The sequence below is a fragment of the Gadus morhua genome, chromosome 4 (assembly GCF_902167405.1).
Source record: "Gadus morhua chromosome 4, gadMor3.0, whole genome shotgun sequence".
In the NCBI taxonomy this organism is placed as follows: Eukaryota; Metazoa; Chordata; class Actinopteri; order Gadiformes; family Gadidae; genus Gadus; species Gadus morhua.
The window spans coordinates 19756587-19779329 of NC_044051.1; the positions used below are offsets into that span (position 1 = coordinate 19756587).

General features: G+C 47.5%; 1 protein-coding gene across 1 annotated transcript in view; it reads right to left on the reverse strand.

The window, feature by feature from the left end:
- Nucleotides 1-1737: 1737 nt before the first annotated feature.
- dab2ipb (DAB2 interacting protein b) overlaps nucleotides 1738-22743 on the reverse strand; it is a gene marked incomplete in the record, with an annotated part of 81329 nt that continues 60323 nt past the window's right edge. Inside the window, 9 exon segments of the mRNA XM_030353070.1 lie at nucleotides 1738-5619; nucleotides 7062-7149; nucleotides 7494-7696; nucleotides 10222-10359; nucleotides 12909-13869; nucleotides 17242-17465; nucleotides 19970-20171; nucleotides 20672-20908; nucleotides 21602-21746. Coding sequence (XP_030208930.1) covers nucleotides 5452-5619; nucleotides 7062-7149; nucleotides 7494-7696; nucleotides 10222-10359; nucleotides 12909-13869; nucleotides 17242-17465; nucleotides 19970-20171; nucleotides 20672-20908; nucleotides 21602-21746 — 2366 coding nt within the window.

Below are 22743 nucleotides of genomic sequence, written 5' to 3' on the forward strand. Positions count from 1 at the left end.
TATTGCTATGATGGTACCGATAATAACACAGCTTACGTCTGATGTCATACATGTGACCGTGTGGGTGGGTCGCTGAAACGTATTCCAGAAGCATTCGACACATTCCACCACTTGTATCGACTGAGCCATTTTTATTTTCAAAGTATCTACCCCCAGTGTGGAGTGATTTGAATAATCCAACCAAAACGGCAATCCACAGAGCAAAGGGGGGAAGGAGAAGTACTCCAAAGGGTCTGAACTCACCATCTGAGGAGAGGGCTGCGCCCACCGGGCCTGGGGTCTACCGGAGGTCTGCCGGGTGAGGGGGTCTGAGGCAGGTCAATATGGTTCAGGTGAAGGGGACTTGGGGTCTGAGGCAGATCAATATGGTCCACACCAGAGGTCCACACTGGACTGGTTCTAGGGAGGACTCACCTGACGGCTGCTCTTTGAACAACTGCAGTTATAAAGGAGTTGTAAAAAGTGAATTCATCATTTACGAAGGCATCGTTCCAAAATAAATAACCATTAGTAAGAAATCGATAAGTCAAAAGATTACGAATATAATGTTTTATTAAATGATTTGTAAAGTGTAGGCATTAGGTGTTGAAATTTACTTTTTTGTGGATAATGCTTTCTAATCAATAATGCTGCTATGCCTTACTACTTGCTAGTACTTATTATTTGGTGCTGATGCACTATGTGAATCATTTACCTATGCTTTGTTTCTATCTAATATAAACCATTATCTGATGAATAATTTAAAGATGATTTTTAATTGCCTACCAATGAGTATTCTTAGTAAAAATCGATATGAATGATGTAGGCTTATTCACTATTTACTACTGCTTCCACATCAATTCCCCATGAGACTATCAAAGGTTATGTGCTTTCTAATGTTAAACATTTTAGTGGCTTAGATGTGCTACATTTGGCAGTTTTGTTGCAGTACCATGACTACTGTTGCACTGTAGATTGTGTTCATTTAAACTCACTCTACTGCCATTATAAGTAGATAACCTTGTTCCCGTTTGGCTCATCTCACGAGGGAGAATGCCCGCAGGCAGATGCTTCCAACGTGCAGATAGTGGCTTGGATGTGCAGATAGTGAGAGAGAGAGAGATCTCAGGCATCACTTCAGAGGCTCTAGGTAGTTTGTGGAGAGAGAAAGTTACGATGTCACTTTTGTGTGTGTAATCTTTCGAATTACGTATTTTCTATCGTATACTTGCAACAATTTTACGAGAAACTCTGTTGCTATAGGCCTACTTCATGTGCAATTCATTGATTGTGTAATTCATGGCACGATTGAAACAAGATCCAAGACATATTTGTGTCTCGCCATTGACCACAGTACATAGGTCCCATGCTGGTCCATCGGAGTGAGAGGGATTTAGGCTATTTAGCTCTCTATAATAAGAGCGCGTTAGAAACATGGTCCAGTTTTCACTGAACCAACCACTTCAGCTTGCTAGGGGGGCAAACACAGTATATAGGTCAGGCTCACCAACAGACTGGCAACACTCAATACTCGTCCGCTGTTGGTTTCTCTTCTTCCTGCAGCCTCATTCTGAACATATGCTCTGTTTTCCGTTGTTCCACATAGAAAGAGGCTTCTCAGCGGTCACGTATCGAGCTCCGATTTCACATCGACACGGAAGTTCGGATGTAGGCCGAGATGGTGTCAATGGTACGATCCTCGACTGAACGCATGACATTAACAAGCAGAACTGGCTTAAGCACAACACGAGAGCAGAATTTTAAAATAGCTAAATAAAACTTTAATAGGTCTAGTTGCAAATGTACATAAATTGCACAGCCACATTTTTTTTTCCCATCAACACAAGTTCTCTGTACATTATTGTTTTGTCACTGTCGTCGAAGGAAGCGGTGTCCAGTAGATACTTAACCTATACTTAAAAAAGTATTTTCTACAAGTTTATTAGAAAACATACAACACCTTTTTTTCCATTTATATAGATTTATATATAGATTTTTTTTTATATTCTTATGAATCTGTTCTTTGAATAGGATGCACTATATATCTGATACTGCTCTGTTTTATGAACTCAATAAACAGTGAGTCGGGACCATGGGCTAAACAAACCAAAAAATGAAACTCTTAGAAAATAAAATATAAAGCCAAACATATTCACAACTGTTATTACACTTGTATTTTTTTTTATCTCTTTGTGCCACATATCACGAGTGGCAAGCGCGGTATAAGTTAGCTAGCTTTTTCATGACTGTACAGTTCACATCGATGGCTAGTTAGCAGAACAAGGAAAAGCAATGAGTCAAAACCATAGCTCAACAACAATGCTGTGCATATTCATCTGATAACGTCTGTATTGACTTCATAATATCTTAAATCTCAAGATATAAAATTAGCCTAGCACATTTGCCTACTCCTATGATGTGTGTTTGAAATGAAGGACGCCATTATAGACTATCTGACATGACAGAGAACTATCGAGGTGAAAAACAGGATTGTGCTTCACACTTGATTGATTTGAATATTGACTGGCCTGAACATTGCCAATAGACGGATGGCCATTAGGGCATAGGTCAAAGGTCAACAGTACTCCAATATATATTTTTTTGCTAATGATATTACTCTTTACAATTTCATAGAAACAGGATGAATAACGATTGCAAGGAGAGTTAGTTAATAGTGGAAACTGTTGAAAACTAACTATGAGCTATTTAATATTTACAATATCCTTGTCATACTGATACAGCAGAGTTTCGCACACAAGGAACAATTTAAAAAAAAATCTCTCTTTAACATTAGGTAAAAAATATTGTGAACATTTTATTTACACTTTCCTTAGGCCTTGTCCAGCCTTTTTAATACACTTTTAATGATCATATATTCACTGTAAGGGTCTGCAGTCTGCCATCTCTTCTCATCATCGTCAACACCGCCTTTCTGTGTTAAGTCAATAAAGTCCACATTATGACACTGCGGTACTAACTCATCCCACTCGTCATATCGTTTACGAGTTTGGTTTACTTGAACGGTACAAAAGAACACATAGAAAAATATGCAATATATAGACGCTAACATGGCATGGCGCTATGGAAGTCGGATTGCAAGAGAAAGGGGACATTTACAGGGGATTCAACGCCTTCGTTAAGACCAGCTGTGAGTTCACACCTTCACATTCAGAAGAGAGAAAAGAGCAAGCGAGAGAGAGAGAGAGCAAGAGCAGAATGAACCACAGGAAGTTGTCAACAGCTAGCTTGATCAGAGTCACAGTTTTTGACGCAGCATACCTCATTATAACTGACAAAATGAATCACCTTCATGAGCTAGTCCAGTGTATCGAAGTGTATGTGTCTCAAAGAGATGTGTCGAAAAATTCCTCCCTCCCTGTAGCTTCCTGTGCTATCGGAGTGAAGAGACTACAAACATGGCTGACATCCTATAATGCTATAAAGACAGATCATTGACATACAGCATATAATATGGACAACATCTCAAACTCATATTAAAACATAACATGTTTTAACTGTAAAGTGATCTGTCTGACAACAAGAGCAGTGGTGTGCAACAGGTGATTAAATAAGATATTTCTTAATTAGATTACATTAATTCGGGACGTAATAAAGCTAGGGTAGGCAATATACACTAAAAACGTTGTCATATTTGTCGAAACGTGTAGGATTCGATGTATTGAATACAAAAAATAAATCCAGTATTTGTGGCTATTGCAGGCCTGTAAACCTGTCCAATCATTTAATTCCGAATGAAATGAATTGATGGCTTACCTGTCTTTTTACATACCCTTCTAACTGCACACACTCTGCTCGTGCACTCACTGCGAATGACCGGAGTCTTCCACAAGGTTAGGCAGACCTATGGCTAAAGCCAGAATGCTAGTCATGTGTTTTGGGGGATTGGAGGGAGGATAAGGGGAGTTTTTCAGTTTGATACTTTCAAAACCAAGCTTACTCTGTCTGGTTTCTCCAAAGTTGCCTACCCCTGCTTTAAGATATTAATAAGATGTAATAAGATGTATTAAGATGTTTAAATATTAAAGTAGACTTAAAGGCAGGACAGCTGTTTGGATGGTGTTTTTAAAATAATGAATCAACAAAAACTAGAAAAGCGCTACGTTGTTTAACAAAAAGTATTTTTTTATGGAAATATGAATTTGATAAAGGTGGTGTACACTGCGCTGCAGTGTCTCCCTGGGGGCCTGAAGCAAACCGAACCCAACCATTAAGTCAGACCACGATGAAACTCTCTCAGCTTGAACACGGCCTGTAAATCAAGACCCTCATTCAATATTTAACATTATCAAATATAGTCTAGACTCTGCAGCAACCAACCCAAGTAATGCATACATCCATATTAAACTTCATTGATAGGAGTATATCGGTAGAGTCCTTTTTACGCAAGCGTCTCAGAATACACCGGGCGATGTGGTTTTGTACAACTTAAGGGGATCTTCTACAAATCCACAGTTTAACTTGTGCCTTTTCTGCCGGGGCGGAGGGTTGGGAGATCTAGGGTGTAAAGAGATAAGGAGGGGAGAAGAGAAGGTGTGTTCTTTACTTAAGGCGTTCCAATGTACCACTAGCTTTCACAAAGTGCATTACTTAAGGGGAGGGAGCGAGGAGTCTGCAGGGCCCCTTGGAACACACCCCGTCACTGGAAAAGGTTCGTAACAAGTGTCTCGTCTCTTAAAAATATCTTTCCAGCCCATATTTGGATGTTCTTTCTTTTTCCTTTTAAATAAAAAGCATGACACGGACGCGGAAATAAAGCATTGTAAAATAATCCTGTCAGGACAACAATAGTGCTATATCATTCTTTTTTTGTGTGTTTGTGTGTTTTTTATTCTCTGTCATAAAAGGAGGAGGAGAGAAGAGAGAGGAGGAGGAGGGGCTGGGCGGTTGCTAGGGCAACTGTCGCCGACGGTAACGGTGCATGATTATATAGCGGGGTTGTTTTGTTTTGGTTCTTTATGTCCCAGGGTTCGGGCAAAAGGTCCTGGAATGTCCCCCGGTGTCTTTGAACATCCCCGAAGTGCCACCTCGACTGGCTGTACGGATGATGAAGACTTTGTTCAAAGTTATTATTGGTTGTGTTGCAAGAATTACCCCCGCCTCCTCTGACCCGCTCCCCGTCTGTGAAGGCCCTCTGGTGATTCAGGTTGTCCATCATTGGTTTCTGCTGTCCTAGTCATCCGTGTGTGTGTGTGTGTTTGTGTGTGTCTCAGTATGTCATCCACCCGTACTTAAAGAGCAAAGAATCTAAGTCCTCCATCCTCTAAGTCTCCACCTTCACGTCAAAGTGCGTTTCACACCAACACTCTTATCCCTGTTCTCTTCTCTGCGCCCACCACTCTCACCACCACGGTCTCGCCAAACCACACATGCGTCCACCCATGCACATACGCATCCCCCCCCCCCCCATGACACATGCACACCCCCCAATCCTCTCCGTCATGGCGCCCCCCTCTAGCAGTTGCTGCTGTTCCTGAACTCCCCGTTTTCGGTGATCTGTAGCTTGGTGGGGTTGGTGGGCGAGATGCCGTTGCGCGTCTGCATGCTGTAGCGCTCCTTGAGCTGCGTGAGCGCGCTCATCAGCCGGGTGTTGGCCGCGTCCAGCGAGGCGATGCGCTTCTCCTGCAGGGACATGGAGACACGCCACCGACCAGGTGTCAGTCATCAGCAGAGTTCACAAGGCAACAACAAAATGACAAAAAGGGGAATGAGTTCATGTCGCGGCGACAGCAGCTCAGGAGGAAGAGCGGGTTGACCGGTAACTGGAACTTGACCAGCTGGCTCACGCCCTGCGTAGCTGACTCCGCTGTCGGTGTGTGAATGTGTGAATGAATGGTTATGAGTCGCTTTGGATGAACGCGTCAGCAAAACCCCATCGAAAAATAATGAGTGGGTGGGATCAACTATGATAAGTATTTGCCGTTTATAACTGACATCCTAAATAGTCAGTATTATATTGTAGATCTTATGGATTGTATTGCCTGTAGAGCATCTCAAAGGTTGTTTTACAGTTGTAGTGCATCTTGACCAGATGTTTTGCATTAAATTAATTCACTCAATCTACTCAAAACTTCCCCATGCACATCTGCAATTGATTGACACCAGACATCGGTTTGCTTTCAAACGGTGTGAAATTCGCACTGAGAATATTCAAGCATTGAAGCAATTAGTGCGTCAGAAAAAAAAACATCTCATGCCTTCAACTAAAGATTCTGTTATGATGACAAGCAGAAACAGCCTCGCCCGTTGCACACTGGGCCTTCTGTTTATCCGCTGCCTTTTAGGAATGTATTGACGTCTCCGATTGCATATTAATGAATCACTACTAGGAGGCCCAAGATGGCCGCCCCGGGGTCCAAGCAGACCAGAGAGCTGATAGACCCCCAGTCTACGATTGCATCTCTTTTCATGGAGTTACGCAAACACATGAAACTTTATTTTCCACGGAGCGGGATCGGCATCATTAATGTATGATGAGAAAATAAGATAAATTATAGAGGATGCGCTGCACAAGCTGTTAAGAGGATAAGGCGCGAGAACAAGGATGGTTGCATGACAGGTTCGGAGGAAAGCGACTGGAGGAAAGCTGTTTTTCGGCCGTAATTGTCACTTTATTTACTTAGAGTGCGTGTAGCAGAATACAGCTCGAGCCTAGAAACACAAGCTGAGATACTAGCTGAAGAGCCACCACAGAGAGAAAGTAGTACTTATGAAATATGCATCCTCCTGGCAAAAGTAGAAGAAAAAATATACTGCAAACAAGCACTGCTAACTCATCTTCTATGTAAGCGTATCTGTTTTAGCAGATTGCATAGGTTGCTCACTTAGCAAACATCACTGCTACAGCATATGCCATGGTGAGTTAACTTTATTATATGGATGGATAAATAATGCATCCAAAACGATTTCCTCAATGAATCAGGTTGTTTCAAAATAATTTGTGTGATTCACAGTTTTTTGCAGTTGTCTATGAGAAGTGTATGAATAACGGATTGGAGTAAATGCCTAAAACACAGTTAATAAAATAATAGTGATATATCTCACAATAACAGCATGAGACTGACCTGGGCATCGATGATCTTCTGCTTGGAGTCCACGACCGCCTGCATGTCTGAGTGGTCCTTCTTCAGCTCCTCCTCCACAGACATTAACCTGAAGAGGTGAGGGGACAGCAGGGTTTAAACTACAGACATTAACCTGAAGAGGTGAGGGGACAGCAGGGTTTAAACTACAGACATTAACCTGAAGAGGTGAGGGGACAGCAGGGTTTAAACTACAGACATTAACCTGAAGAGGTGAGGGGTCAGCAGGGTTTAAACTACAGACATTAACCTGAAGAGGTGAGGGGACAGCAGGGTTTAAACTACAGACATTAACCTGAAAAGGTGAGGGGACAGCAGGGTTTAAACTACAGACATTAACCTGAAGGGATGAGGGGAGAGTGTGTCACCACGACAACAACAACGCAAGAACCCGACGCCACCCCGCCTCCTCACCGGCTGATGATGCCCTTCATCTGGAGGTCCTTGTCGTCCTCCTGCCTCCGCAGCCGCTCCTCCGACTCCTCCAGCCGGGCCTGGTACTCCATCAGCACCTTCTGGGCCTGCTCGTCCTGCCCCTTCAGACGCGCCTCGTACTCCTCCAGCTTCTGCACCGACGCCCGCAGACGCTCCTGGAGCACCGCGATCTCCTGCTGGTACTGAAGCGAGAGCGAGGAGCCGGTCAGAGCGTCGCCATGGTTACAGTGGTTAAAACCCCCCTACCCCCCAGCCAGGAGGTAGGGGGTTGGTGTTAGCCAAGCCGGACGTTAGTAACCAGAATGTTATCGACACCTCCACTTGCCGGTGGTGGAGCTCGGTGTGATGGGTTTGATTCCCACAGGAGGTTCTACGCCCCTTTGTCCTACCATTTCCTCACTTTTTACCCACTTCCTTGTCTAAAAGGCACAAAAAGAACATTAAAAAAAGACGATATATTTTGGTCTATAACAGCCATAATGGTTCAAAAGCCCAGAAACAAAAGATTATAAAAAAATGTAAAGCAACAAAATAACAATGCACCCTATAAGTCCACTACCCCTCCGTCTTCGGAAATAAAATACACTTTTTGGGGGCGATATTGGAAAGTAAATCCTTGTGCCAAGATTATAACATTAATAATGTCCCATTCCATGGATCACCCTAATCACCATCCTAAGCACCTCCCCTGTCTCCTCGGTGGTCCGCTCATAACCCAGCCCATCAATTCTTCGTCCCTCAAACGCGGTTAGGGTTTGCTTAGCTTACATTAGCTCATACGTTTGTGTGACTTTCATTACAGTCCCCCTGCCTCCAGACATGCCCTTTAATCCGAGTCATTGGGCTGCGGGCCAAAGACCTCTAAGCCGCCTCAGATCATTTCCTGCTGCGCGATGACCAGCAAAGAAGAGGAGGAGGACGGAGGAGGAGACAGACAACAACAGGGCCGTCTAGCCGGCCCCGCGACGTAAGTCGGGGAAAAGCTCTGCCTGACCCCTCAGTGGCCCCCCCTGAGGACAAGAGAGGGTTTGGAGAGGAAGTGTTTCCCGCAGGGCATAAATCCTCCAGGATTAGATTTAAAAGAAGTAATATCTGTACATACAAAAACCCGGCGATACGGGGGTATTTGAAGGTTACTGTCGCTGTAGCATCCACTAGAGGAAGAAAATGGCGTTATTGTTTCATAAAAGAAAATAATATACATGGTTGAGGTCCAGCGATATACAACACAACACAACACCCCAAACAACAATCAAACGTTTGAAAGGTGTGTTATTTAAACCGGGTTCAATGAACACCATCCATGCTCAACTCAACCTAGTGTGTTGTTATAATCAATCACACCTTCTTATCTCCTTGTGTCCTTGTCTCCTTGTGCTTACTGCAACCCCAGGCTCCCTGGGGCCCTCCTGGGGCCCCCCTGGGCCAGACCCAGGGAAACCTCCCCTGGCCAGGGAGGGTGACCTTGCTTGAACAGCCCAATCGACCCCCCCCCCCCCCCCCCCCCCCCCTCCCGCCATCCTCCCCCACTCCCCCAGGTCAGTATCAACAGCCCAATCGACCCACCCCCCCCATCCTCCCCCCTCTCCCCCATCCTCCCCCCTCTCCCCAGGTCATGATATTGCAGACGCCTCACGTCTCCCTCTGTGCACTGAACACACACGCTGTGTGTGTGTGTGTGTGTGTGTGTGTGTGTGTGTGTGTGTGTGTGTTAACATAGATAATTACATTTTCCATGAATGCACCATGCCGGGGTGCCGCGTGGCAGCCGTTAGGGATATGGAGAGCAGTGAGCAGAGGGAATGATAGGGAGACACACACGGGCGTGGAGAGCAGAGGCAGGAAGATACGGAGAACAGGAGCAGGCAAGTAGGAAGCCCGTTCCTTCCCTTGATCTAACAGCTGTTAAATGATGCGGACACACACACACACACACACGCACGCATACATGCACACACACCCACCCCTAGCCAGGGCTGTACGCCTCTCAGAAACATTCCAGACTTCATTGTAGGTTAGGGAGAGAGAGAGAGAGACCGGGAGTACACGACGTCAACATCTCGTCTGTGAGGTTAGAAGAAGGAGGTGGAAGGGGAAGGAGCCGGAAGCGCCCAGCAGGAGGAGGAACAAACAGACGTCAACACGCAGGGTGGCCGGCACAGCGGGGCGCTGGAGATCAAAGAGGCTCGGGGGGGTAAGACGCCGGGGGGGCCGCGGTCAGACACACAGGGCCGGAAAGAACGACGCTCAAAGGGCGAGCAAGACAAAAAGAGTCGAGGGAGGAAGAGACGCTGCACTTGGTTGTGTTTTTTTCCATGGCTGTCCAGAAGGTTTGTGTCGGAGAGAGAGCTGAAGCTTCTCTGAAGGACAGGTTGGGAAGGAAGGGAAGGAAGGAAGGAAGGAAGGGAAGGAAGGAAGGAAGGGAAGAACAGAGGGCGGGTGAGAAGGAGGGAGGGAGGGGGATGAAAGGGAAGAGGGAGAGAGGGAGAGAGGGGATGGGGAGGGAAGGATGAAGGGTGAGAGGGAGGGGCAGGGGGTGGCAGGAAATGTGGGAGGGAAAAAGAGAGGAAGGAACGGAGGGAGGAAGGGAAGGAGAGAGGGAAGGAGAGAGGGAAGGAGAGAGGGAGGGCAGGAGAGGGGAAGGGAGGAAGTGATTCAGGAAAGGAGGGAGGGATCGGGGTGCGGTCGGGGTCCGGGTGGGGGTTACCTTCTCCACCTGAGACAGGTCCTCTCTGTGTCTGGGGGGCTCCGGCTCCGGACCCTCATGGTCTAAATACTGCACATTCATATTCAACAGCCAGGCGGCCGTGCGGTCCAGCGCACTGGGCTTCACCAGGGAGGGGGCCTGGGGGAACCAACACACACACACGCACATGAGCGGGGGGAGGTGGGGGGGTGGGAGGGAGGGAGGTGAGGTGAGGGGTCATGCGAGTGAACCAAAACAACCCCGGGGTGGGGGGGGGGGGGGGCCTGAGAAGCAGGTGGAGATGGTGAGACGTTTGGGTCTCAAGCCGGGTGAGACCACTTGGCTTAAATCATAGACACACACACACACACAAACACACACACACACAATCACACGTACACAACGATACACAACATGTCCAAAGCACCAGGCCAGACCAGCTGTGAGGCATGATCAGACGCATTTAGTCATCCTTATTGTCATCCCCCTTATGTCAGCGATGTTTGTGTTTGTGTTTGTGTGTGTGTGTGTGTGTGTGTGTGTGTGTGTGTGTGTGTGTGTGTGTGTGTGTGTGTGTGTGTGTGTTTGTGTGTGTGTGTGAGGGTGTGTGTGTGTGTGTGTGTGTGTGAGGGTGCGTTCAATAAATAAAAGCATTGATTGTTTTTAACCGGCTCTGCCAGGTGTTCCAAGGCTCCGCTCTGTCTCATCAGGATGACTATCGGAAAGCGGAAGTTCGTGAATGATGAAATCCAAACGGATCATTAAAAGACATAAAAAAAAAGAAAAAAATGATATATTTTGTGTTTTATTTCTCCGGACAATTTCTCTCTAAGGGGAGATGACACAGAGCCTGTGCAGGAAACCAAAAACTGGAAGGGGTGGAGTAACAGGTTGTTTCCTGTTTCGTTCTGAGATATTCTACCAAAGAGTGGAATAAGCTTTCAGAAGGGGATTCAGTCTTCATCGAGTCGATTATAAACCTCCATGCACTTTTTCTTTCTGTTTGCCGTTAATTCTAATTATGTGCTAACAGATCCCAGCTTCCAGCAACACGATTGGTCGAAACAAATATGAAGCAAAGTAAAGAAGCACCGCATCCACCCAGATTTGAACTCGTATGCCGTCAGACTTTAGATATTCATCTTTAGTCTGATTTGGCAGACCGAAACTCTCCAGACCGATTTGTCGCCATTACCTGTCGTCTCAATCCCGTTCCTAATCACTGCGTTGGAGGGCCGCTTGCTGCTTTGAACAAAGCCAGCTGTCCTTTAAATCACCCTCACAATGGTTCTCTGTTCAAAACCCCTCCGCTTGTTGCCTGTTGCCACGGATGCTGCCAAGACGACGCAAACAATATGCTGTGAAAAACACTGTGATGAACTTTAGGACACGTGTCTACACGTGTGCTGTAGATTTAGGTTGTCTCTCATTAGACCGATAAATACATATATATACGTATATATATACGTATATATATATATATATATATATATATATATATATATATATATTGAGTTCTGCTGTGAAGGAAGTCACGCTGGCTCTGTTTGGATGTGAGATGAACAAATAAACATATATTCCAACTTTGTTGGATTTGTGTGTAATGACAAAGGGCAAAACAAAAGGGTGTGTATTCTAATATTATTTCTGCATAAGTATCATCTTTGTACGCCTTGGAATCCTGTTTCACTTCTAGTCCCAGGAACCTCCTGCACTCTTTCAGTAGGGAGGTTTTCCAACTGAAGTAGCGAGGTGATGTACAATTAACTGACGCCATAGGCAAGACGGGATTCTGGGAATGGTTTGCTGCAAGATAATGTCCTTTTTCCTAATAATACTTACGTTATTTTTAATTGAGGTTACCGGAGTTTCAATAATTTAAACTTTGTGAAGTTCATTAAGGGTGTAGCTCATTTGGAGGGGAAAAGATCTTGTGTGCCAAAAAAGCATGCATTAGCACTTTAATGAGGAGCTAATCTAGCCCATGCCAGTGTCATCACTGGCCTATTTAACTCCCCCCAGTAAACCAAAGGGTGAAGCGATGAACCGCTTTTATGCTGATTACCATTATTAAAAAGACAATGACTGTAATTCATTAGGGTGAAGCAAGCAGCCAGGTCTATGTTCCAAGACACCATCACCCAGACACACACACACACACACACACACACACACACACACACACACACACACACACACACACACACACACACACACACACACACACACACACACACACCCACACCTAGCTACGAACATTTAGCGACCCCTTTTTGTGGGTTAAATGACTGGTAGTGCTTGGAAAATGATAGCTGTAACAAAAACCTCACAGAATCTATCCATGCGTGCCGGCAGTCTGGCAAGAGCTATTTTTCCTATATAGCAAAACACAATATAGTCTTTTAATTAGTATTTCACAATCTCATTGTGTCAAGTTTAATGTGTCTCTTTGTCTTCAGACTTCAAGACAGGTTTGTAAATGAAAACGGGCCTTCTCGGATTAAATGAGGCTTTTCATCCATTAACATATCGACTGTTGACGTCTGCTCTGTTGACTCTGTTGGAATCGGTGGTCTGTAAAACGCTAAACGGTCCTGGGACGCCTCTGCTAGGTTCGGCTGCACACTACTGCTTTGTTCTCCGCCCTCCATAATCGCGCCACACCCTACCAGTGCGTGCTGCGCCCTCGTGTTCAGGCTGCACCCTACCTGCTTATGCCCCACCCGGTGCTTGCTCTCCGGACTCTCCCCCTTGGACGTCTGGTGCTGGAGCCGCACACCGCAGCCCGGCCAATCGGGCGAGGCGGACGACATCACGCTGCCGGAGGCGGGCCGGGGGTAGGGCCCGCCGCTCAGCAGGTTGGGCGGCGTGCGGCCGCGCGTCACGCCCTGGGGCTGCGGCGGCGGCGGCTGGTCTATCCGGCGCTGCGGACCGCCGCTGTTCTGCCGCGGGACGCCGGGGGGCGGCTGGGGGTCCGTCAGGGAGAGCTGCCGCCGCGTGATATCCCCCGACCGCCGGATGTACTCGTCCCCGCTGCTTCCCCCTCCTCCTCCCCCTCCTCCTCCGCTGTGGTTCAGATAGTTCAGCTTCCCCCCGTCCTCGTTGTTGCTATGGGAACTGACGGAGCTGTGGCACTCGGAGCCGGAGTCGGCGCCGAGGCCGCGCGGCGAGACGACCAGGCCGGCCGCCATCTGGTACACGGGGTTCTGGAAGGAGAGCGGCGCCAGCAGGTGCTGCGGCAGCGGCCTCCCCGGGGGGCCGTCCGACCCCGAGGCGGCGGGCGCCGTCTGCCCGGGCCTCCTGAGGAGGGCGGGGACCCCCGGGGGGGCGGCCCCGCCGCCGCCGCCGCCGCCGCCACCTCCGCCCGGCGGGGCGCGGGCCGACCACACGGCCACGGAGGAGGCCGGCGGGGGGCCCTCCACCAGACAGGGGCCCGGGCTGAGGTCCGACGGGGAGGGGCCGCCCTGGGCCAGGTCCATGCTGCGGGGGTCCTGAAGGTCCAGCATGGAGAGGCTCTTGCTGCCGTTGGCCAGGCCCGGCTCTGGCTCGTTGGACTCGGAGTAGCTGGAGCTGCGGGCCGGGGCGGGCTGCGCCCCCGAGCTCCGGGTCACGAAGAACAGGTCCTTGTTCTCGGGCGTGGGCGAGGGCAGCCGCGTGAAGTCCACCAGCCTGGAGGAAAGACATAAAGGGGGGCTTCGTTCAATCACAGACGGGATGTTTGGGCGTCAAGCGCGGCCTGAGTTGTTGGCAGCAGTGACTCAGTAGGTACAGAGGGGTTGACTGGTAAACGAAAGGCTGCTAGTTCGATTCCCCGGCTCCTCCCCAGCACAGTGTTGAGGTGTCCCTGAGCAAGACGCCTCACCCTAACTGCTCCCGACAAGGCAGCGTTTGCTGTTCATTCACTCAAAAATTCAAACAGGTATCTGAGACAGGTACCACTCATCAATGGATCAATGACCTGCAGATGAGGATCTAGACAACATGTTGTTGAAGAACATGCTGATCAACATGTTGATGAAGAACATGCTGATCAACATGTTGATGAGGAACATGCGGATGAACATGTTGATGAACATGCTGACGAACATGTTGATGAACAACATGCTGACGAACATGTTGATGAACAACATGCTGACGAACATGTTGATGAACAACATGCTGACGAACATGTTGATGAACAACATGCTGATGAACATGTTGCTGAACAACATGCTGATGAACATGTTGCTGAACAACATGAACCAGGCAGTAACCCCACTAACAGTAGACAGCGTCTTTGTAAAGGTAAGATGATATTTCATCTACGGCAGCCACATTGAGGAGGGGATCTGGAGAGTTAGCGACAGGGGTGAGGCAAAGTGAAAGAGAGTCGGTGTACACTTCCTCATTTCCCCCTCATTTCTTTGTGCCGCTCCCGACTCGCTGCCATATGGAGCCATTATTGCCCGGAGACAATTGCCTTGACAGACATGATGTGTTCCTTAATCACCGCCATCACTCAAGCAACCCAGCCAGGCCTCGCTCAGCCCGTCTCTCCAGTCGTCCATACGAACACAACATCTCTCCTCCCTCTCCTACTTCCTTCCTCCCTCCCTCCCTTCCTCCCTGCCTTCTTCCCTCCCTCCATTGCTTCCTCCCTCCCTCCCTTCCTGTCTCCCGCCCTCCCTCCCTCCCTCCCTCCCTCCATTCTTCCTCCCTCCCTACATCCCTTCTTCCTCCCTGCCCTCCTCCCTCCCTCCCTCCAATACCTCCTCCCTCCCTTCTTTCTTCCCTCCTCCCCCCCTTCATCCATCCATTCCATCTTCCCTACGACCACAACACTCCTTCCGACTCTTTTGGTTTAGCTTTGATCTAGACAGGCGGTTCCAAATCATTTCTTTAGCATGTATCTCATCTACAGTGGGCAGCAGCGGCAGTGCCAGAGTAAACTCCATGGCGTGGAGGCGGAGGCTGACGGGGGATCCTGTAAATAGATTCCCTGTGCCTCCGTCTCCACCTCCTCCGTTTCAATCTAAATGTGTCTCAGTCTGTGTGTGAGGATGAAGAGGCAGGCCTCTTATCCAGCATGGCCAGGACAGTGTTGATGTTTTACCAGCAGACTCCCACTCTCACCGTGTGGATCTGCCTGGGCTCATGTCTTTTTATATTGGTTCTATTTTGAAGTTACGATGATCACTTGTTCAGTACAGGGCAGGGGAAATGACTCAACAGTAGATTGAAAAGAATGAATGACTCACCATATTCAACACTAAGGGCAAAAGATAGAATACCTAAACATGATGTCCTAAGGAATTATTGGCACCCACTAACACAAATAAAACTGATATAAGTGTCATTTCTGAGAGATGTAGATACATACAAGGTACAGATGATGTTAAGTCCCATTAACCGGCGGTCTCTGTCCGCTAACCTCTGAATCGGTTCAGCGGTTAGTTCAACACCTCCTCTAGTTCAACACCTCCACTCATGTTCCCCTGCACTCCCTCCCTGACGCTAACCTGTTGGTTCTGCTGCCTGTGTGTCTCTCTGTCCACACCTCCCACTGTCTCTGAGACCCCGCGGGCGGAGGGGGCGGAGGGGCGCATGGTAATGGGGGGGGGTTGATGTCGGGAGAACCTTTAAGTGTGAGTGCAAGTAAACAAGATTTCCATCTTTCTGTTCTGGTGGCGAACGAGCAGAGGTGAAGCTAGTGTTGGGGGGGGAGAGAGGGAGATAGACAGAGAGAGAGAGAGAGAGAGAGAACGAGCGAGAGCGAGAGCGAGAGAGAGAGGCACCTCTGCCTGTGACAAGCCTATTAAAAACCGTTCGCCTCTGACCGGCCACCACTGGGTTTGCTTGTGCCTTGCTCAAGGACACAGACGTCAGAAGTGGATTGTATTGACTCTGAAGGACAGCAGATGAATGTCCTCTCCCTGGGTTTTGTGCGACACAGGCACACAGAAACACTCCACAGAGAGAAAGAAAAACAAAGGCCCAATAACCTTGTATCCTTCAACGCCCTTGTCACTCAATCTATTTCTTTCTTTTTCTTTCATTCATTTTTCCTCATGAGATATCAGTTCAGTGTGACTGGTATCTTGGGAATCATAAAGAAAGTATAATAACCATACAATTTGAATACTGCTTGATCATTTCCTGCTCATTTCCATTTCATGTTTCCGGTACACACACAGACACAAACGGGCTGATTACAATATGTAGATGAAAGCACACACACACAAAACAGCCTGTGTAATCAAAGACAAGAGGAGTACGTTGCAGATATTATAATAACCATAAGGCTTACTCACAATCACCAGCCTGTTGCCGGCGGTTACCTATTGACACTGTGCAGAAATAACAGTATTTCCCCACGGGTGAAGGAATCTCCCGGTATGGGGAAATCACCCCGCGCTACGTTCCATCACACAGAACCACCGGGGAACGGAACGCATTTGATTCCACACAAAGATGTTTACATGACACGTGAAGTCATAGATGGAATTTTTGTTTTGTTTCCATTCACACCGAGCGCCTGCGTTTGTTAGTGCTTCTCTAAATGTGCGTCATGTGTGTCTGTCCTGGAGTAGGACGCCGGTGTGTTTCTGCCTGTACTGCGAGACAGCGTTGGCTTTTTACAAACATGGCTCCTCAAGAGGAAGATCTGAGCCGGCCTCCTCTAGCTGGTCGGGCTGCTGAAGGGGTTCGCTGTGTTTGACTACCAGGAGGTGCGCTGGTAGGGAGGGTTCCATACAAATACAATAAATGAGTGATTCGGGGGAAGTTGCTTGGATGAAAGCTTCGTCTGAATAGCGATTTAAAAGTGATTGAGTATTAAAAGTAAAGGCACAACCCCCCTTGAGACACAATATCAATAATGTATTAGCTTACCTGGACTGCCAAAAAGGTAAGCTTGGCAGTCCTTCTTCATTGATATTTATATAATTTCTTCATTTTACTATTTTTATCTGTTTTTATTAAAAATTCTGCTGGCGAGACACCCAGTACCTCCCCCTTGAGGCTCATCCTATCCTCTGTCTAAACCCGGTCTGCCTCTCTTACCCTGAGAGGTCGTTGTCGATGACCATCTTCTGCAGGCCGGTGGAGATGCTGCAGCCGGCGCCGGGGGGCGATGGCGAGGAGCAGGAGGACGAGGCGTTGGCGGCGGTGGAGGAGGCGTGGTCCGAGGCCGGGCCGGAGCCGGTCATGACGCAGGACGGGTTGGCCACCGCCGCGCTCACCTCCCGCAGGATCCGCGGCAGGGGGCCCAGCTTGGCGGCCGCGGTCTGTCACGGGATGGAGAAAGACATGTTAAATAAGAGACAATGTTTAAGTGTTTAAGGCTGCACTATGTGAGTCTCTCCATTAGTGGCCTCTGGGGTCTAGAGGAGGTGTTACAGTTGTAGCTATCAACACTTATGAATGACTTCATGAGTTGCTTTATGTCAGGTATTCATGTAGCAATTCTGCGAACTGGGCCAGCAGGGCAACACCTTACATGAAGGGTCTGCTTAGCTCAGGAGGTTGAGCAGTTGTCTTGAAACTGAAAGATTGCTAGTTCAATCCCCAGCTCCTCCTAGCTGAGTGTTGATGTGTCCCTGAGCAAGACACTTAACCCTTACTGCTCCTGACGAGCTGGCTGTCGTCTTGCATGGTGGACTCTGCCGTCGGTGTGTCAATGTGTGTATTAAACGATAAGTCGCTTTGGATAAAAGCGTCTGCTAAATGGCCTAATTGTAGATGATCAATGACCTTGTCTTGTTATATGATGTAATGAGGGGGGGCAGAAGTATACAAGAAAAAGTATAAAAAGAAAACCAAAACCATGTGACTCATCACCATTGTATCTGGAGACGCCTCTGCAATGTGTTCTACATTCAATTAAGGTCAAATGAATGAATGGACAGTACGACACATACGTTAAGCAATGCAAATATAAGATCCCATGTGAACTGGAAATGATCAGTAGGGGGAGAAAAAGTTCTCTGAGCCAGCCAGCGAAGAGGGGACGGTGAGAGCGCTGCAGGAAGACAGACAGCCTGGTGTTTATCAAGCTATTACCGCTGACGCCTCCATCACTACAGCTAATGCAGGGAGGCGATGCCCTTACCGAGCCGTCGATATGCCCTCTAATCAGGCAGCCATTCAGAGTGGCCCGGTCCAAGGGCACCATATCAAGTAATGCAGAAATGATACAGATATTGATCGGAGCAGGGCGCTCAATACTAATAGTGAGGCGGTGGGGGGCTCCTGTTTGAAGCTGGCTGAACGCACGGGGGGAACCAACTATTACCCACAGCGGGTAATGCATCCTAGCACTCTGCCTTTTATCATGTCCCTAATGAAACAAGTCTGCCTCCCCACTCGATTAGGGCACGAGGAAAAGATTTGACGTGTTTTTTGATCTATGATATACATCGTGAAGTTTGTACAAACAGAACGCTTTCAGATAGGTACGTGCGTACAAAGGCAAGCGATAAAGTTACGGGGCAAATTTAAATTAGATATTACATTTGAGCTTTTGATTATCATAATCTGAATTAGATTGCTGTGTATTGACTATCCTATAAATAAAACAAGAGATGACTGATCTGTCTAATAGAAAAGTAATACAGGTATGAGTTTGCAGACACACACACACACACACACACACACACACACACACACACACACACACACACACACACACACACACACACACACACACACACACACACACAGCTACCTAGCTACGAACATTTAGCGACCCCTTTCTGTGGGTTAAATGAATGTGGGTGCTTGTTAAATGATAGCTGTAACAGAAACCTTACAGAATCTATCCGTGCGTGCTGGCAGAATGACAAGGGCTATTTTTTCTATATTGCAAAATACAATATAGTCTTTTAATTAATATTTCACAATCTCATTGTCTCATGTTTAATGTGCGTCTTTGTCTAAGACTTCAAGACAGGTTTGTAAATGAGAACAGGCCTTCTCAACCGGATTACCAATTTTTTTAAGCTGACTCATTCTCAGTTCCATGACATATTTATAGATATAATAATGTTTTTTTCGAGTGCTTCAAGCAGTACTGTAGACATTTAAAGTGCTGTTTATGCAATGGGATACCCAGTTTAAACTTTTATGATTGCTCCAACTATGAGCGATGGCTAGCGTTGGATTGGGGTCTGACATACCGCCACGGTTTAAACGTTCAACGTTAGTTTGTTAACTCAGACTGGCTTCAGGTCAGGATAGGGCTCTGGGAAAATCATGCTTGTGCATATATCCACCTAAAGCATGATTTAATTATACCTTTGTTTGAAACACCTGCTTTTGGGGACATAGCAAAAATAAAAACAACCATACATTTGAAACCTCTACAGTGCTATTCTGTGGTATAAATAAACTGTACACACCGCATTCTAACCCTAGCTGGGACACTCCCACTTGTGATGACATCAGCGAATGGTTTTATTTTGGGCTCGTAACGACTAAAATCAGTTAGTCATTACCATCAAATCCTCCCAGCTGGGGGTAAAACAGCGCTCCTGTGAACCCATCTGTGAATATTGCTTACATTTAGGGGAATTTTGTGAGACGCTTTTTTCCAAAGCGACTAACAACTGTTCATTCACAGACCAATGGTTGAGTCAACGACGCAGGGCGACATCCAGCTCGCTAGGAGCAGCCGGGGAATGAACAAGCAACCTTCCGGTGGCCAGTCAACCTGCTCTACATCCTTAGGTACTGCCGCCCCACTGCTGCTAACAGCTCCAGGCTGTATCTATCCCCGGGCGGCGGTATGTACCTGGTCTGTCTGGGCCACCACCTCGGAGAGCAGCGAGTGCAGCGTGGACAACTCGCGGCCCAGGTCGATGTAGCCCTCGAAGCCCGCCGTGGTAGAGATGGTCTCCGGGTTGGAGATCTCCAGCAGGAAGCGTTGCATGTTGGTCCACTCGTGCTCCAGGAACTGGTTCATGAAGGACATATACTCCTCCTTGCTGCCGAACCTGGGGCCGGGGAGAGTTAGTCAACGTTAGAGGCAGCTAAACCATGGACAATGCTCCGGGAATGTTGGGATGCTAAAAAGATTGATTGATTTTTGTTTGGTTTTTTACTCAATCTTTACGTATTTTAGTTTTGTATAAAATGTCTTGTAGTGTCTTAACATATTTACATTTAAACTATAAATGAAACATATTATCAAAATCATAATTATTATTTACTATTATAATTAGCTTAATATACTTGATTTAAAATGGCTTAAAGACACCACCCAAATTTAAATCTTATTTGGCATCTTCCATATTATATAGATCTAAAACGAAAAACACAATAGTTTTATGATGACCTAAAATTTAATAATATCTCATAATAAAACTTCAGAATCTTTCCACCCCCAACAAGCTAACACAGATCTAGCTAGCATGTTTTGTCTCTTTGGCCCGATCCACTCACGTCCCTAACGGGCCCATCACACTCCCACCCCACAGAATGCTTAGCGTCTCACTTGGTGAAGTTGGCCAGGTTCTGCGTGACTTTGGCGATGAGTGTTAGTGTGCGTGCGGTGCGGTCGTCGGGGTACTCCTGCATCAGGTCGAACAGCGACGGGGACATGACGGCAGGACACAGGAAGCGCAGGAACAGCGAGGCGCTGATCAGACGCTCGCTGATGTCGGGTCGCCCCCGGTTACTGCACTCCTGTCGCCACGACGCAAACACCTCCTTCAGCTCCCGGGGGAAGACGCTGTGGAACGTTCCGGAGTGAGTAAGTCGAGGTCAATAACCTGCATCAACGATATCTCTACTATTGATTTATTATTGTTTCCAAATAATCAATAGTGGATCTTATTCAGGACATTTATCCAAGATGGATTAGTCTTCACTCAACGCATCTTCTTAATTGTATAAGATGCTTTTAGTCAATGTCATTGATGATGAGGTAGGGGTTGGGCATCCTGCTCAAGGATGGCTACAGGTAGCTTATCCAACACCCTGGCTGTAACACTATCCCTGTGTGGGTTGTGTTGAGTTGATGATCTTGCAGAAGGCCAGATCAGTGTGTGTGTGTGTGTGTGTGTGTGTGTGTGTGTGTGTGTGTGTGTGTGTGTGTGTGTGTGTGGGCGTGCCGTGTACCAGTACGAGTTGATGATTTTGCAGAAGGCCTGCTCAGTGTGTGTGTGTGTGCGTGTGTGTGTGTGTGTGTGTGTGTGTGTGTGTGTGTGTGTGTGTGTGTGTGTGTGTGTGTGTATGTGTGCGTGTACCAGTAGGAGTTGATGATCTTGCAGAAGACCAGCTCAGGGTGTGTGTGTGTGTGTGTGTCTCTGTGTGTGTGTGTGTGTGTGTGTGTGTGTGTGTGTGTGTGTGTGTGTGTGTGTGTGTGTGTGTGTGTGTGTGTGTGTGTGTGTGTGTGCCAGTAGGTATGTATGTGTGTGTGTACCAGTAGGAGTTGATGATCTTGCAGAAGGCCAGCTCGCAGCACATCTTCAGGTTGCTCTGGTGCTCCGGCAGGTCACTGGACGAACACTTAGAGGCGTCCACCTCACAGTTCTCATCTGACTCGTACAGGGCCTTGATGAACTCGCCTGGTCGGGGTGACACAACAAAACAAGACATCAGACCAAACCGTATGGTCACTGAAACACAAGAGCGACGGAATGGGGTCTCTGCAGGAAGCCTGTTCTGAAATAAATTTTTATTACACATATTTTGGTGTGTGCGTGGATACCAGAGGATACATGTTAGAGTACTTTAAAAAGGTAGGGAACTTTATTCCCTACTTTATTCATTGAATCCTTTGGCGTGGTAGGACACCAGAGCACCCAGAGGAAACCCAAACGAACACGGGAGAACTCATCACAGGAAGGTCCCTGTGGGGCTTGAACCCCTGACCTTCTTCAGGCCCATTCACACCCTATGGTAAATACGGATACAGACTGTTTCGTCGTCAATGGGTCCGCTGTGCTAACCACGGTTGCACCACGCTAACCAATATGCTAACCTCTGTGCCACCAAGCTAACCACTGTGCTAACCACTGGGCTAACCACGGTTGCACCACGCTAACCACTATTCTAACCTCTGTGCCACCAAGCTTACCAATGCTAAACACTGGGCTAACCACGGTTGCACCATGCTAACCACTGTGCTAGCCAGTGTGCCATCATTCTAACCACTGTGCTAACCACTGTGGCACATAGCTAACCTCTGTGCCACCGCGCTAACCACTGTGCCACCAAGCTAACCACTGTGGCACATAGCTAACCACTGTGCTAACCACTTTGATAACCACTGTGCCATCACGCTAACCACTGTGCTAACCACTGTGGCACCATGCTAACCACTGTAGCACAAAGTTAACCACTGTGCTAACCACTGTGGCATCACACTAACTACTGTGCTAACCACTGTGGCACCATTCTAACCACTGTGCTAATCCCTGTTGCACCACGCTAACCACTGTGGCACCACGCTAACCACTGTGGCACCACGCTAACCACTTTTCTAAACACTGTGCTCACCACGGTGGCACCACATTAACCACTGGGCTAACCACAGTGGCACTGACTGACCACGCAGCACAG